This window comes from Pimephales promelas, chromosome 7 (genome assembly GCF_988280905.1).
Source record: "Pimephales promelas chromosome 7, fPimPro1.hap1.1, whole genome shotgun sequence".
In the NCBI taxonomy this organism is placed as follows: Eukaryota; Metazoa; Chordata; class Actinopteri; order Cypriniformes; family Leuciscidae; genus Pimephales; species Pimephales promelas.
Window position 1 is genome coordinate 721,030 of NC_142775.1, and position 17,858 is coordinate 738,887.

At 38.7% G+C, this 17,858-nt stretch overlaps 1 protein-coding gene across 1 annotated transcript in view; it reads left to right on the plus strand.

Annotated features, from left to right (window-relative positions):
* LOC120480590 (uncharacterized) overlaps window positions 1–17,858 on the plus strand; it is a 29,758-nt gene extending 11,900 nt beyond the window's left edge. The window contains exons 4-8 of the mRNA XM_039673845.2: window positions 2,358–2,551; window positions 7,706–7,860; window positions 8,179–8,642; window positions 10,794–11,005; window positions 17,433–17,858. Of these exons, the coding sequence (XP_039529779.2) occupies window positions 2,358–2,551; window positions 7,706–7,860; window positions 8,179–8,642; window positions 10,794–11,005; window positions 17,433–17,627 (1,220 nt within the window). The 3' untranslated portion in view covers window positions 17,628–17,858. The remainder of the gene's footprint in view (window positions 1–2,357; window positions 2,552–7,705; window positions 7,861–8,178; window positions 8,643–10,793; window positions 11,006–17,432) is intronic.

The window sequence follows — 17,858 nt, forward strand, 5'->3', positions numbered from 1 at the left end:
TCCCTTACAACTTTTTTAGTTCTCCTTTTGTCCCAAAGTCTGCTTGCCATGGTCCAAAATGTTTGAACGAAACAACAACAGCATGAGCATGTGCTAGCCTGTGCAGGTGGCCACGTCTGTAGCCATGGTTACTATTGTAGTACAAGTGGAAACCAGGGATTTTACGTCATTGACTCTGTGATCGCAGCCGGAACTAGCATATGCTAACGTGCACATAGTCCATTGACAGGCGACAAGTGAACATTACATGGACGAGACATTATTTTACGTCATTGACTCTGTGTACGAGAAAAATGCTAACTTCCGCCTTGAGGGCGGATGTTGGGTACTTCGGTTCCGGTTGCCGTTGTTTACGTCCTACATCAGTGGACCGGCTATCTAAAGCTTAGCTATTTAAATATATTTGTCTAAAACTATGTTCGTTTGTTCATTGTCAAGTCAACCAACACAGTTTTCACTCATATTTGGGTGGAGCAGGCGCTGCTGCATTGTGAAAAGTAAACGATATTTCACATTTTGTCACCGCACCCAAGCAGTCGCTTTACAGAGTGGAGCGTTGCGTATCCATGACAACTAGAAGGAAGTTTTTAGGCTACTAATTATTTATTATATTATACCCTTTAACCAGGAGAAGCCCCTGGGTTTAGAACCTATTTTGCAAGGGAGACCTGTTTAGAAATATGTGTGAACAGCCTAATATGTGTTCAACAGCCTAACTTGATAACGAACGAACCGACGTCGGATACTCCCTGTATGACATGTATAGTGGTTGTCAACACTGATCTATATGACGATAGTGGTTGTCAACAACATAGCCTCTGAACATCATAAACAAAACAATGGCCAACACAAACTGTTCTGGAAAATGCACTTTCTAACGCATGATTTCGCATTTTATAATGTATAGAGAGATATAACAGTTACCAAATCGCATAGCTTGAGCACGTAGCATGGCAACATTAATGTCCGAGTGATTCCACGTGTACCGCGTATGTACACGCCGTCAAATGTCCGAGCGAAACAAAACAAAATGTAGAGCTACATCTGGGGAGCGATATTTATTTTTTCCTAGGATGGTAGGAGTGACGGGTAGGTTGGGGTTGAGGTAGGTCATGTGCTATATATATATATATATATATATACACACTGTGTATATATATATATATATATATACATACAATAATAACGTTAAGTCAACGGTATTCATAAACACGCTGAAAAGAGATTATGCGTGTTGATAGCATGCCAAAAATACGTGATACGTGTCATACATACGCAATTTCATGAGATCAGTCTGAGCATGGATGTTGTTGTGACTTAACGTTCCCTTCAAAATGATGCAAATACTGAGAAATGTAATATTTAAACCCCTTCTCTCTTGCTCTGGGGAGCTGGAGGAAAATCATTAGCCAGTCGATGAACATAATCGACTGTAATATTCGGCAAATGTTCAAGACATCTGGAGAAACATACATCCTCTACGTCGTCCATCAGGCTACCGGAAACTAGACACCCCATATCGGTTTCACAGCCGGAAGTAGCGTATGCTAACGTGCACATAGTCCATTGACAGGCGACAAGTGAACATGGACGAGCCATTATTTAAAATTGGAATTTCTCTAATACTAAATATCTTTGGGAAGTTTTGGGAAATTGTAAGTACACAACTACAGGAAATACAGAGCCCGTTCTCATCCCAAAGCGCCATATAAGACGCTTTTGCAAAAGCGTAAATATCCAACGCACATGGCACCCTTTAACGTGAAATGAGACGCAGATATATTTGGGCAGAAGGCGCCCCCTAGTGGTCTAACCCTTACCCTACACCATACCTAAACTTAACCATTAACCGAAGCGTCTCATTAGACGTTAAAGGGTGCCATGTGCGTTGGATATTTACGCTTTTGCAAAAGCGTCCTATATGGCGCTTTGGGATGAGAACGCGTTGAAATACAACACACTGTACAAGTTATTTTATTTTTATTTTTTATATACTTTTATATATATATTTATATATATATATATACTTATTTATTTTATATACTTTTTATATATTTTTATTTTTATTTTTTATTTTTTATTTTATTTATATTTTTTACTTACATATTGTACCTTTAATGTACAAATTTAACCAAAATGTACAAATTTAACTCAAATTTAACCAGTAATCCTTCTTATAGGTTGGTTTGTACAGTTTACTGCAGAACAAGTCATTTTGTCAGTGTGAAACAACACAGTTATGTTAAAGGAAATAAACCTTTAATCTCCTCCTAAAGCATGACATGACAGAACATGACAGAAACCATCTTAGGGAATAATGTGTGTGGGGTTTTTTTTGTATTGTTTTTGTATCTCAGTACTTGTTGCCAGAGGTTCATCATGGAGTCCAGAGTTCATCCAGGAGCTTCTTCCCTCTGCTCAGCGAACCGCTCTCCTCTATCATCTGTCTTACCTGTGTCTGGGAGGCTTCCCAAAGCTGGAGCGTCTGGTCCGGGAACAAGCTCTCGAAACACAACTGCTGTTTGGATCCTCTGAGGCTGTTCTGATGAAGGTGAGACTTTCCTGCAGCTCAAACCGTAGAGTGTTGCTGCTTGCAACGCCAAGGTCATGGGTTCGATTCCCAAGAAAAGAAAGAACTGATAAGTCAAGTCAAGTCAAGTCACATTTATTTATATAGCGCTTTTCACAATACAGATTGTATCAAAGCAGCTTCACACTGATAACATGAAAGTAGCACAACACAGATCAACAACATTGCTAAACACTAAATAACCCCAACTGAGCAAGCTCAAAGCAAGCCAAAAGCAAGGCGACAGTGGCAAGGAACCAAACTCCATCAGATTGGATGGAGAAAAAACCTTGGGAGAACCCAGGCTCAGTCGGGGGCCAGTTCTCCTCTGGCTTACATTCATATTGTTTAAATATAAATATTACATATAAATATTGTTTATGAATCAAACGGCGCCATAACATATCGCAGGCGTTGAGTCGTCTCTTCACAGGCGTTGAGTCGTCTCATCACAGGCGTTGGGGCATCCGAAATCCCCGTAAGAGGCTGGACACAAAACTGGACCTGACGAACGCCATTTTTCTCGGGACAAGCGTCCCGAGATAACAGCAGAAAGGCAGATGGGAAATAATTAGCATAGCTGATGTTCATAATGATTTCCGTTATAACTCACAAACTCTCCGTAACCTGAACTCTCCGCAACCCAACCATACGCGCCGACCCGTTTGTCTAAAAGGCTGTCGAGCCCCACTGGTGCGTTAAGCAGTTTCAGTGGCAAACGGTTCCGTATGGCATAACAGAGGACTAGAAGGTAAGCATTATGTGAATGCTTGACTAAAGAGATGCGTCTTTAATCTAGTTTTGAACTGTGTCAGCGAGTCAGAGGCTCGGACCGTATCGGGAAGGCCATTCCAGAGTTTTGGAGCTAAATGCGAGAACGCCCTCCCTCCTTTAGTGGACTTAGATATCCTAGGAATGGCCAGAAGCCTTGAATTCACATACAGGTGCAGAGGGAAACATTTCTGTTGTCAACGTGTAGTTGTGATGAAATGTTTTACGATTGTCTTTTAGGTCACAGTGGCCTATTCTGGGAGGGTTTGGAGACATATGCAAACATTACACATAGACTGGAGCAATAGGCTGTGATGGTGTTTTGTTGTTGTTCAAATTAAACAAAGTAGCCTTTAAGCCTACATTTTTGAGAGTCTATTAAGATTTCCGCTCCACTATATCAACATTTTTTTTTTTTACTTTACTATTTGTGTCTGACATCTTTATTGGTTACGTTTCAAACTGTTATTTCTTATTAAAGTCTCATTAAAAGTTGTCAGTTTATTTTGTTGTTGTTGTTTATTTTGCATAATACTCTAATCCCTGGTTTCACAGGCTTAAGATGGTCCTGGACTAAAATAAATGTTTGATACGTTTTAAAACTGAAAGTAACTTGCAATTTTACCATTTTTTTTTAACCGTTATTTATCCAGGTAAACTGTTTGAGAACCACTTCTCATTTACAAACATGACCTGGCTTTTTGTCGCAAGATACACACTAAAAATGTTTATGTTACTTAAATGTCCTAATTTAACTAATGCCTAATTCTGCCCTGTCTGTGAAACCAGGCCTTAACCTCCCATATTAGGATTAGGACTATTCTTTGTCATTATCAAAATCTATCTTATGTATTATTTATTATCTGTTCTGTCAGTCTTTCCTCACACTCCTGAACTGCAGCATGGAATGGTTTCATGTTACAGTATATGAACATTTTGTTATTTGCATTGATTGACATAGTTTGCATAATCACTCACAACACATCAATATAGTGATATCAGCTATGCACTATGACTATGGTAAACTGGGAGTGGGGTCAGGGTCACCATAACTAGTATTACCTCCCTTTTCCCTTATTAATGACATGAGTAATTTTCAAGTTAAACTGGTTTATTTTGTACCATTGTAGTACCTTTGTAACATTTGTTAAAGTCAGAATTCAGTTTCTTATAATGTCCCACAGGATGTTACAACAATGGGACTTTATTTCAAGTATCAGTGCTATTTTTGTTAAAACTGTAACAGTAATATGACCCTTAACCAGCATATTCTGCTAGGAAAGCCAAAATGTGCTATGGTTCATATAACAACAGTGTTTGTTGAACAAAAGGGAGGGTGTCTCTCTTTAAACAGCCTATTCAAGAACAAGAACAGATACTGCTGTTCAGCAGTGATGCCTATTAAGACACTGCATATGGGACCGGGCTACACAGAAACGCAGCTGGCTTTTTTAAATTTATGCCCCTATACGCATACAAAAAAATGTAATAAAGAAAAAGAAAAATACTCTGCCAGATACCATACTAACCCCTGAACACCCTGCCCAAGATTCATATAAACAAAAAAAAAAAAAGCAAGGTGGTAAAATACATATAACAAATGTTTTCAACATGATTTCTGAACTTTTGAGCTTAACTGTCAGCCAGACCACATTTAAGTCGCTGCATTTGTCAGTTTCGCCAGTACCTCACTCAGGCCTCTTTTGCCTGCGAACATATTTGCCTTGCATAAAAGGCAGCTGACTGTCATTATCTTTTAGATAGGTCTGGATACAGGGGCCACACCCTGCAACCTGCCCACAGCATGCCGTTATAACAAGCACAGAATTTGGGATGTTTGTGCACATCCTACATGCCAATGCATCTCGCAGAGAGGAAGCAATGGATAGTGATTTTGACACTTGAGAAACTTTCTCCTTCACCTCTGCTAAGCCATCAATCTGTTGCACTACCTGTAGGACATTAGCCGTAATGTGGTTGACTGAAATGGTTAGCTCGTTAAATTTTTCATCGATGCTTTCAGCTAGCTTTGATGCTGAGTTTTTTATCTCAAGCTCAACGTCAAGCAGGCCATCTAGAACTTCATTTTCTTCAGGGTCCACCCTGAAAAACAAAAAGTGAAAAAGACATGTCCATTACTTCACAGCAGTCTATCTGAAACATTAGCATTATCAAGATGCAAGTAAAAAGCATCGTCCTTATTTCTAGTATTACACATTTTAAAATAGTACTTTAAAATGATAACCACCATGAATATATGTTTTATGTTATTGCATGTGGCCAATGCAAGCTATTAGGTATTATGGTCTATGTTTTCCTTCAGTTGTTTTTGGTGTTAAACAAGTTTTTTTTTCCGTTTGGTGTTTGAAATAAAGCTGCTTTTAATTTTCATTGTTGACTGATTGCATAAACCCATTATACTATAATGATTATAGACTTAATAGGCATACATTTTTAACATATATACTATAAGGAAGAAAGGTGGTAACACTTGATTAGGGAGATCACAGCAGTCTACTGTTGCAGACTTAAAAGTAACCATTAGATATGGGTTTTTCTATTCAGTGTATAGTTGCATGACAACATACATTTAAGCATGTCACTTAACTTTGCCTGCTTTAAAGGCTTTGAGAAGCTTTCCTTTTATCACTGAAAATATTAAATTAGTAAGTAATTGTAATTCTCATTCACTCGTTGATCACTGTATTAGCGAGTTAAAACCAATAACATCATCCTTTGTCTGGTAAGTCACATAAGGCTCTGGCTCTCTGTTTTACACATGTTAACTATTTGCGTAACTATAGAACGAATTCTTAATGCGCATGTGAACGGCATCAGCATTTATCACAGGTTCGCGTTTAAATTCTACAGTATGTAGAGAGAATGGTGTCATCTTAGCGGCCCCTTATTTGTAGCATTTATTTATCGGTCACACAGGATTATTCTGGGACATTAGGTACACACCTGACCCTACAAATCTAAAACATCATGCAAAGTCTGCCTCGTGCTGAATACTGAAATGTTGGTACAGTGACAACACTAGCTGTGATGTTGCAGTCAACATATAGTGAGTGGAGTATATATTTATATATATATATATATATATATATATATATATACACACACACTATATAACCATATAGTGATATGGTTATGTCTCTACTGCATAAAAGGTCATTTTGATTCCTGAAATTCTTTTCTTTTTTTTTTAATTGCCTTTTCTTTTTGGAGGCACTTTCAAGTCTTCCCGTCTTGAGTTTGGACAGGTCTGCTGTTCTGATGGTGTACACCTTCTGGCTTGATGTTTTCCAAAATTCCAAATCTAAAAAAGGCAACAAAATTATTAAATTATGTCCACAATATATTTCATGGTTTCTACTTACATTTTCGAAACAGTTGCATTTTTCAAGTTTCTACAAAATTCACAAAACTGCATGATGCACAATATGTGAGGAACACCTTATCGCTAGCACTATGTTCTTTGTTAGGGTTTTTTCAGATATGGTGTTGCAGTGCACTTCATAATACCCTGACAAACCCACTTACAACAGCTTAACACTAAAATACAGTACTTGAGTCTATGAACTTTGCACATGCCATATTTGACATTGTGTACCAGAATATACAATAGTTTGCTTAAAATGGTAATTTAAACAAACTGAAACGCATTTAACCAACAAATCCCTTTTGTCTGCAAAAACTTCTCATGTACAACTAGGGTGACCACCACCATTATCCTCAGATAGACTCTTTTGGCAGTTAATAAACATGTATGGTAGTTCAGGAGATAAACATGTGGACATCTGCAGTCAAATACCTTTGGTCTCTGATGTATCCGCAATTGCCAGCCCTTTGGCATCGCAGATACTGTAGCTGTCAGCAGAATTTAAATATTCCTGCACAGTTTGTCCCACAGCCTGCACACCCTGGCCTTCGGATATTGTGACATGTACTGTAGCTGTGATAAAGAAAAAAAGTTAATAATCCAGTTATGCAATTCCCAACCATAGTCCTGGAATACCCTCAATACTGCACATTTTTTTATGTTTCTCTGACAAACGTTTATCTGACGTTTATCACGCACGACGCATTGGTCCACGCTCTATTCACTCCCTGTACGGACGATACATTGGTCCACACACACACACGTAAACTTCTCCCATTGGTCACTGTGAATTATTGGTGTATGAAATGTAGCTGAAGACTGACAACTTTCGTGTTCCATCAAAAAAAAAAAAAAAAAAATCTTACGTTTTTAAGTATTATGTGAACTGTTTTTACCACAGCTTTCCTAATTAATTTTTCACAGCTTTGAAGTACTATTTTATTAAATAACTACCCTTATGGATAACTCGTATCTTGTAGTGTGTCAGCACGAGTTCCAAACTGGTTTCCTCCCTGTTACCAATGCTGATGAAGGCAGTTGAAAACAATGATCCCGATCTTGCTGTAAAATACCTGGAGAAAGCCAGAGCACGGATTGATGACATTATTGAAGCTGTGGATGACATGGTGAAGAGGTGAAAACATCATCATTATCTAATCGTGGGAAAGTTTAGTATTTCACCGAAAACAATCATTATCTTAATCAGTATTTGTAAATATCCAAACAGAAGATACATTTCATTGAATAATAAAATTTCATAAAATTACATTTTTATTTGCTTTCAGAAAATCTGTGGTAATAAGTACATTTATCCAATTGGTAAATAGTTTTTAGTTTTTTGTTTTTAATTGGTAATTTAAAAAAATTGAGATGACAATGATCTACTATATTACACAAGTGTATCAGTCCATTCACTGTATTCAGTCATTTATCTGAAACACACCATATTCAGGTATGATGAACACAACCAAAATGTGGCGACATGCACCAGTGATGTGGTTCAAGAAAAGCTTGAGACAGAAAAAGAAGAACAGAAATACTCTAAGGAGATAAAGAGTCTGCTGGAGGCCGTGGCCAAGCTTAAGGAGGAGCTGAGAAAAATGACCAAAGATGAAAATGAAATAGAGAAAAAAATTGAAGATAAAAACCATGAACTACAGAATCACATCAAAGATGTTTCCAGAAGAAAACGGGGTTTTGGTATCCTGGCTGCTTTGGTGCCATGTTTTGGAGCCCTTATTAAATGTCTTTATGATGCTGCAACCGGCCCCGGTGATACTGATAAAACTCAGTCTCTCAACGCTGAACTGTCCCGTCTTTCCTCTGAAAAAAGCAGTTTGCAAAATAAAAAGTGGTCAATCCAAATCAAAGTGACTGATCTTCAGCTGCAGTTGGCCAATTCACAATTACAGCTTGGTGAGTTTTTTTTTGTGTCCTGCTTAGAGCTTCCCCAAATAAAGATTTTCCTAGTCGACAAGTAGTTGTTCATTGAATTCATTACTAATCACACAATTATTATGTTAATTAATTTAATATTTTTTTTTTAATAAAAAACAGAAATCTGCCAAAAACCATTCAGCGAAATATAAGACTATATAACTAGAGCCCTCCATGGGTATACATTGTGAAAAAAAATTACACAAACAAGGGCAATGCCTTTAACTAAATTGGCCATAAGATAAAGTATATAAATAATGAAATAATACATCATTTGGCCTAGCCTACTACAGATTGCTATGCAGGAAGAAAATGTACCTGCGTTTACGTTTCGCTAGATAAGACCCTCTTCCTCAGCTGTGATCGTGCACAGACCGTTGAAGCATTTCAAAGACCTTTAAAATTGCATTGATTTAGACTTCAAAACTTTGGTTGCTGTTGAAGTCCAGAATTGTTTTCCTCAAAAAACCTAATTTGTCTTCCACTGAGGAAAGAAAGACATGGATATCTTGGATGGCATTGGGGTGAGTAAATTATTAGGAAATTATCATATTGAGGTGAACTACTCCTTTAATATAGCATCTCATTATACAAGAATAAAGTTCAAGATAAGCCTATACCATTTAAATACCAAAGTAGTGGGGTTTAAATGCAGATTTGCACTTCGCCTCATCCTGTGCTTGCGGCGCATACTCTTAAATTGCATGTACAAATCCAGTGGCACACGTTGTATATCACTTCATTATAAATTAAGCTCAGAAAATCTACAAGCTGGCACCGTCGTGAAAGAACCGACTAATGAAATTTTGGACCAAGGGGGCAGCCCTAGTCCAACTAAATCATCATTTAGGAAATAGATCTACTCAACAGTCACACTTCATAAAGCTGTAGCAGCATTTCCTATATGTTACTGTGTTTTGTGTCCATACAAAAAACAGCAGACTGGAGATATCTGAGATTAAAGTGTTATTTAACCCAAAAATGTAAACTCTGTCAGTAATTACTCACCCTCATGTCGTTCCAACCCGGAAGACTTTCGTTCATCTCTGGAACACAAATTAAGATATTTTTGATTAAATCTGAGAGCTGGATCACTCCTCCAGTCCATAGGCTTCTATTGTAATTGAAACTTGTCGGCAGAGAGTTAGTAAAGACCATATTTAAAATAGTCTAAGCAACTACAGTGACTCAACCAAGTTTATCAGGCGACGAGAATACTTGTGCGCAAAAACAAAACAAAAACAACGACTTTATTCAACTATTCATTTTCTTCTGTGTGGGCCTCTCACAATGATCCTACATTCTGACGTACAACCCAGATGTGCTGCGCTGTTATACTATGACGCGAAGGAATTGCCCTTTCGGGGTTTGTTCTGCGATAACATCCGACTGGATGTACATTATAACTTACTAAAATAGCCATTATAATGCAATGATATATCCATTTGTTAGAAGATATATATTTATTGTCAGAAACTAATCAGTCAATTAAATTAGAATTCCTGTATGCTCTGCGTAGTGCAGCTGAATATTTTAAAACATCGAACATCATGGCCCCCGTAATGCTACAAGCTTACCGTAACAATTAACATATTTACACGGTAACATGGACTTTACAATAAGGTTCATTAGTTAACTACATTAGTTTGCATTAGCTAAGAATGAACAATACCTCTACAGCATTTGTTAATCTTTGTTAATGTTAATTTCAACATTTACTAATACTTTATTAAAATCTTGTTAACATTAGTTAATGCACTGTGAACTAACATGAACAAACAATGAACAGGTATCTATTAACTAACTAACGTTAACAAAGATTGACAAAAACAGTAACAAATGTATTTCTCATGGTTAGTTCATGTTAGTTAATACATTACCTAATGTTTAATAAATGAACCTTATTGTAAAGTGTACCGTTTACATTTGAATGACAAGGGAGAAATACAATAGAACATGTAGTAGATGTACTACGAGCAGAACAATAGTGAAAGTAAAAGCTCATACTGTGCAATATTTTTAACTTCAAGCATGACAATGACTAAAGAAAACTTCTATTTACTAGACAAATTAAGCTAACTAATATAATGTTCTTATGGTTTCACAACCCATCAATATCTGTTTGTCCAGGTGTGATTCCCAGTCACGTTCATCTGAAGGAAGTCCAGCGGTGTCTTTCTCGAATCCAGAATATTCTGGTTAATCTTGGAATAAATTTCTGGAAGAAAGTGGGTACTCTGCTGGACAATTTGAAAGAGAAGACCTTTGTTGGGGAAGATCTAATCGAGGACCTCAATGACCTGAAGGAGGAGTTTTTGACCTCCATTGAAGCAGCAGAACAGGTAAACTTCAGCCGGGCTCACACTACAGGAGTTTTAGGCCAATTTATACCCGATTTACCCCGTCTGGCAATCTAAAATCCTATACAGAACTTGGTAAATTCCCATGTTCAGCCTAGATTGTCTGATAGTGTGAGGCATTTACAGATCAAATCTTAAACCTCCCAATCTGCTCACAGACACATCGTAGCTGCCCTGATACTATCCAACATGTTTGATATTTAGGATTTAGATTTTAAATTGGGTTGGTTGGCTATGATCATGTCAGTACTTTCACTGTAGCCAATAAAAAAATGTGATTAATGGGGTTAAAAAAATACTTTTAAAGGAACACTCCGACTTTTTGGGACTTTAGCCTATTCACCTTACCCCCCAGAGTTAGATAAGTCCATACATACCTTTTTCATCTCCGTGCGTGCTATAAGTCTGTTTGACGCACCCACCACTAGCCTAGCTTAGCACAAAGACTGGATGTGAATGGTTGCAGCTTTCATACTAATCCAAATGAGTGACAAAATAACGCAAACGTTTTCCTATTTACATGTTGTGGTTTGTATAGTCACAGACTGTACAAATATCAAGGCCATATGAGACACAGACATCTTTTAACCGTATAAATACTATATTTTCTGAAGGCGAAGCACTGCTACTTGGGCAGAGTGATAACCGCATCACCTGAGACGCACCGTGACGAGGAGCAGAGAGTTCACTCAGAAGAGTCAGCAATTACTAACGTTAGATAGAAAAGCATAGTTTATCATGGGTGTTTGCTTTATTGTATGAGCTGTGACAATAAACAGGGGAGACCAGGGATTTTGCTCATCGAATTAACATTGAACCAACGTCAGACGCGGCATTCTTCAAAGCTAAATGAAAATCGAAAATTGGTTTGCTTTCATAACGTTGAAACAACGCGTTGATTTCAAGTTGATTTTCCGTTAGTTTTGAAAGAATGACGCGTCTGACGTTGGTTCAACGTTAATTCGATGAGCAAAACAATGTCAGATCAACGTTGTTTCGATGTCATATTTCCACGTTGATTTAATGTCAGTTTGCTATCTGGGAAAGTACTGTACATAGTGGAGCTTAGGGTTGGAAATCAAGAATTGAATACTTAAAGGGATACTTCACCTCAGGGAAGATGAATTTTGGTCATTTATATAGAAATGTGAAATTATTTTTGAAATTAAAGTATTCTAGACTGAGAAAAGGCAGAAAATGTATTTTTTACTCATGTGGCTGAAAGACGACAACTCCCAGAATGCATTTGCTTTGCTGCCCTTACGAGGCCACTCCCAAACCACGCCCACCGGTTACAGGCGGCAGAATCCAAAAAATGGATACAACTAGGCTTGCTTTGATACATCATGAGTTATTCGATAAATTTCCATCGAAATGGTGCTAAATTGCATTGTACCTGGATGTACTAGCCTAATGCATATAACACGACTTAGACTTTCAAGATGAACTGAACTGAAATTTGAAAAAAGGTGACATAGCAGATGTATTTTATTAATTATTATTGGTACAATTTTTAAAATGGCATAATTTGTTAAAAGGGATAAAATGGTACATTGAAAGTGTTGTTTTTGTTACACGGGCGCCGCCATGTTGGATTTCAACATTCGACCACGTCACCGGCATGGAAAGCCACTCCGCTGCCTACCCGCACCAGCAGAACAGCTGTAGCTTGTAAACAGTCTGAGGCTAAATGACATGGCTGAGGAAACAGATTTTTTACACTATTTAGAGATGTGTACTTTCGTCAATGAGTACATGAAACGTCTGACAATGTCTGCATTAAATGTTTTATTTACACAAGTTACAAGTTCAATGCATCACGTTAACGTTACACGAATCCTTGATATTCGGCTGAGGGGAAAAGATTCCTGATGTATAGTTCATGGTAAAGGATGGGATTCTCCTTTCTAAATGCACCCTCGCACATAGAGTGAACAGTCAGGACGCTGTTAATCTAAACAGTCTGAGAAAAGTATAACAAGTTAGCCCAGCCTAGTCGCCTATTCGTAAAATACCCTGCTACTTATGGGGCGCTCGCGTCTCAGCTCGGACATCCATAGACAGCATAGCCTCCCCCAACAGGTTTCTCTCACCGAACAGCATCCGAAATTTTTCGCCGATGTTCCATGTTCCAGGTTGACCTCTCTGCAAAAGATCGACTCCTGTGCAGTATGCATACTCCACAGCGCTCGCGCCCACAATCACTTCTCCCCAAACGATCCTGTACTGTAAGTGAAGCCTAAAACTGATCGTCCTCCATGTGGTCGTAGTCAGACACTACCGGCTTGTCCCTTGCGGGCTCAAATGCGTAATCCATGCAGTTAAAAGTGCTCATGCAGCTGTTGTTTATGGTGCTCCGCGGGTCCTACCATGCCAGTGATGTCATCGAAATTGCCAGCGCTAACAAGCGCAATTTTGCGTTGCTTATAAAAAGCTATATTAATATTTTTTATTAAAATGTTTAGTGTAATTTACTTTTAATTGTCATAAACAACACGTTTTCATCGTCGATTTTTTTCAGTTCAGTTCATCTTTCACATTAAAAATATGATGCAAGCCAGGACCATGTCAATAGTAGCTCTGCTCCAATTGAAATCACTATTTCTCTAAACTAATACACTATCTAGGCTTATCCATATTCTATTAACACTAAAGGTTTATAAAAAGAACCACAACCAATGTGAGTTATAACTTTTATTCATCGATCTCACCAGAAGATGTTCCTCCATCTCCCGCAACTGTTTATCGCTGTAGTGTGGCTCATACAGGTAGCCACGAGCATCAGATTCTCACCCGTCCCAGCGTGAGTCTGTCTCTCTCCGGCCGGCTGTTGTTCCTCCATCTCCCGCGACTGTTTATCACTGTTTATCGCTGTAGTGTGGCTGTGTGGCTCATACAGCTAGCCACGAGCATCAGATTCTCACCCGTCCCAGCGTGAGTCTGTCTCTCTCCGGCCGGCTGTTGTTCCTCCATCTCCCGCGACTGTTTATCGCTGTAGTGCGGCTCATACAGGTAGCTGCGAGCATCCGATTCTCGCCCGTGATTAGCCTTCTATACAAACTTTCTACACAGACCAAGAGGCTAGAGCCCGTTAGCTTAGCTTCTACAGAAAGATGGCTGACACGATGTTTACATTCTGTGAGTGAGATCCCGCCCCATATGGGCACAGCGAAAACATGCGGAACACTGGCTGTAGTCTTTATAGCCTCTGGCCCAAAAATCCTCTGATGACGCAAAATGACGATTTTTGCGTCATCAGAGGATTTTTTTCCAGACTTAAAATTCATTTTTCTCTCATATCAGGGGGATATGATGGGGGAAGCACGGTAATTCGAAAATACTACTGGTTTTCTACAGATACAAAGCTTAATGCTAAATCCTGAAGTGTCCCTTTAAGGTCAGGAATAGGATAATTGCTATAAAATTTCGATTCTTCTTATTGATTCCTTTTGTGTGCACTTTAAAATGACTTTACTATTCAAGCGCTAGACCAATGCGCGTTCGCTTTAACTCAGCTTGCGCCCCCTAGCGGTCGCTAAGGGGAATGCCTTCGGCATGTCTGGTGTCTGAAGTATAAGAAGGCTAAATACGACAATGATCTTGACATTGGCAGGCAGCAGCCTATGATGTCACCACTGGTATAAAAGGGCACCTGTACAATACGTCATCCACCTCAGGAAGTCAGCAGGAATACCGGCGATCCCTTCTGCGCAGATTTTGCTCATCTCAAACAAGCCTATTATGTTTACTGTGGTGATCAGGAAGGCCGGTGGCGTGATTACCGATGAGGACATCTGTGAGACGCACCGGTCTCGGATCTCTCAGGGAGGAGAATGAATTTTCTTGCAATGCTATAACGTACATCATTCGATCACTTGTTTAGCGTTCATGTAAACACTACATTCAGATTCACCAATCGGAATAATAATAATAATACGTTTATTTTATATAGCGCCTTTCTCAAACCCAACATCACTTTACATAGTGGGAAGGCAAGGAAACACACCAGCAAACAACCAGAACAATACAACAAAGATATCTGAATACAAAAGTAATCTGGATGAAGCTATGAGTTTGGTGTGGAGAAATTATCACTAAACAAAAAGGTCTTGAGATGTGCTTTAAAGTAGGGAAGAGAAGGACAGTCCGGAAGAGGTTGTGGGAGGCGGTTCCAGAGTTTGGGGGCCAACGCACTGAAGGACCTGTCACCCAGGTTGGAAAGTCTGGAACGAAGAGCCAAGAGATTTTGAGTCAGAGGATCTGAGTAAGCGGGAAGGTGTATACAGGGGTTAGCAGGTCACGGATGTAGGGTGAGCAAAGCTGTGGAGGGCTTTGAATGTGAGTAGTAGGACTCTGTATTTGATCCGACACAGAACTAGTAGCCAGTGGAGTTGGTGTCATGGGCCTAAGCCTTTCAGCATCAGGTAGAGTAAGATAAGGCCTAATTCTTGCAACGTTTCGTAGATGATGGAATGCAGATTTCATAATACTCTTTATGTGAGAGTATTGTGTTAGGTGGTCAAAAATCACACCAAGGTTACAAGCACCAGAAGATGGAGATAAAACACTATCATCCATGATCAAATTACAGTAAAATGTCTCCCTTTGTGAGTAGCCGCAGGTGTGCCAGAGTAGAATCTCTGTCTTAGAAGAATACAGTTTAAAAAAAATTTATACATCCACGTTTTTATTTCCTGCACACATTCTGAAAGAATTTTAGATTTAAAAATGATAACCCAGATCATATATTTCCTTATTATTTGCCCAAAAGGAAGCATATAAACACTAAACAATATGGGACCCAAGACAGATCCCTGAGGAACACCAGAACGAACTTGTCCAATATCAGATTTGTTGTTTCCCAAGACAACAAACTGGGAACGATCAGTGAAGTAAGATTTAAACCAGTAGTACAATGCCAGTGATACCAAGCCTATTTAGCAGGATAGAATGACACACTGAGTCCAAAGCTGCACTCAGATCTAACAAGACCAAGATGATAGAGGCTCCAGAATCAGCTGAGAAAAGCAGGTCATTCATGACACGAACCAAGGCTGTCTCTGTACTGTGTCCCTTTCTAAACTCAGACTGAAAAGGTTTGAAAAGCTTGTTGGATGACAAGTGTAAGAGGAGTTGTGCCACGACAACACGCTCTAAAACCTTGGAAAGAAAGAAGTTGAGATTTGAGATAGGCCTGTAGTTTGATAGGTCCGACTTATCACATCCAGGCTTTTTAAGGACTGGTGTAATAGCTGCAACCTTTAGGGCTTTTGGAACAACACCAATTGTAAGAGAGGTGTTCACAATACTACAAACGAGGGGACTAGTTGAAGAGAGACACCCCTTAAGAACAGATGTTGGGATATTGGAGAATGCAGATTTATGAAAATTAACTGGATATTGGTCTCAGGAATTGCAGAGCAAGGTAGTAGACTGATATAGACTTGTAAATGCTTAATTTTTTTCCATAAAAAAGCATAAGAAATTTGTTACACTCCTGCACAGAAGAACAGATTGATCCAAGATGCATCCAAGATGTAGGTGTCTTTGTTTCCACAGTATTTTCAATTTTGATACTTTAGGTCAAACCCTTCTTGTCTGTCAGTCATATAATGCAGGTATGGGTGTCCACCTCAAAGAGCATGCACAGAGAAGTCCAGATTAAACATGATTTAATGACTCGTAAATGTAAGTACACATTGATGGCCTAAGACACGAAACGAGCGGTTTGTGTGAGAAACGAATAGTATTTATATCATTTTACCTATTGCACCCACAGCCACGTCATAAAGTGTGTGAAAGTTTATGATGTCATTTGGCTAGTGCCAAGTCTCACACATCAGACTGATCTCATGAAGTAGCGTGTGTATGACACGCCAATTCGTATTTCCATTTTTGACGTGCTATCAACACGCATAATCGCTTTTCAGCGTGTTTATGAACGCCATTGACTTAACGTTATTACTGTATAGTATAAATAAATGACTTACCTCAACCCCGTCCCTAAACCTACCCGTCACTGGGGTTAATAACACGGCACTTGACTCGAAAGTGGCGTGTATGTTTACACAAAAGTCATGATGTCATGTTGCACACATACAAAATAAATCCAGTGCATTGTTCAATGGTATTGTAGAGTTGAGCATTGCATCAAAATGTTTGTTCTTTGAACAATAAGACTGCTCAACTCTACAATACGTGATAGCAGGGGAATCCGCATGACAGAAACAGAGAAATACAATTGGAGTTACTTGAGGTAGAATCAAGAGTCCATTTTTACAGCAGCACAGATAGCAATAAAATAAATGTACACTTGTGCATATGTGAGTAAATGATTTTGGGCACATCTTGAGTTTGTCAATTTATTTTTAGTAATTGTGATTAATCTTTTGTTTCTTTAATCTTTCAGTGCTGGCAGAGATTTGGTAAATGCTGTCAAAAAGCAAAAGACATCTTCAGAGTTCAGTCTAGAGATGCATATCAATTCTTAGAGATCGATCCAGCCAAACTTTCGAAGGATGAATGGGATGAGCAACATAAGTCTGTCATGGAGAAACTGATTCAAATCAATCCCTTGGAGATGTCTATAATCATCACTGAATGACGCACAGAGACCTGATGCTTTACATTTACAATGTTAATTTTTACTCCTTACAATGACATTTAATACTTACAGATTATCTTCATGTAGCAGATTTAACCCACCTACAGGCTCTTCGGGGGATCATGTTTGGGGTTTATTAAAGACAGGACAGGAATTAATCAACACACTCTCAGTTCTGTAATCATATATTGTTTCTTCAACTTATTAAATTACATGACTTTACTGCTACTA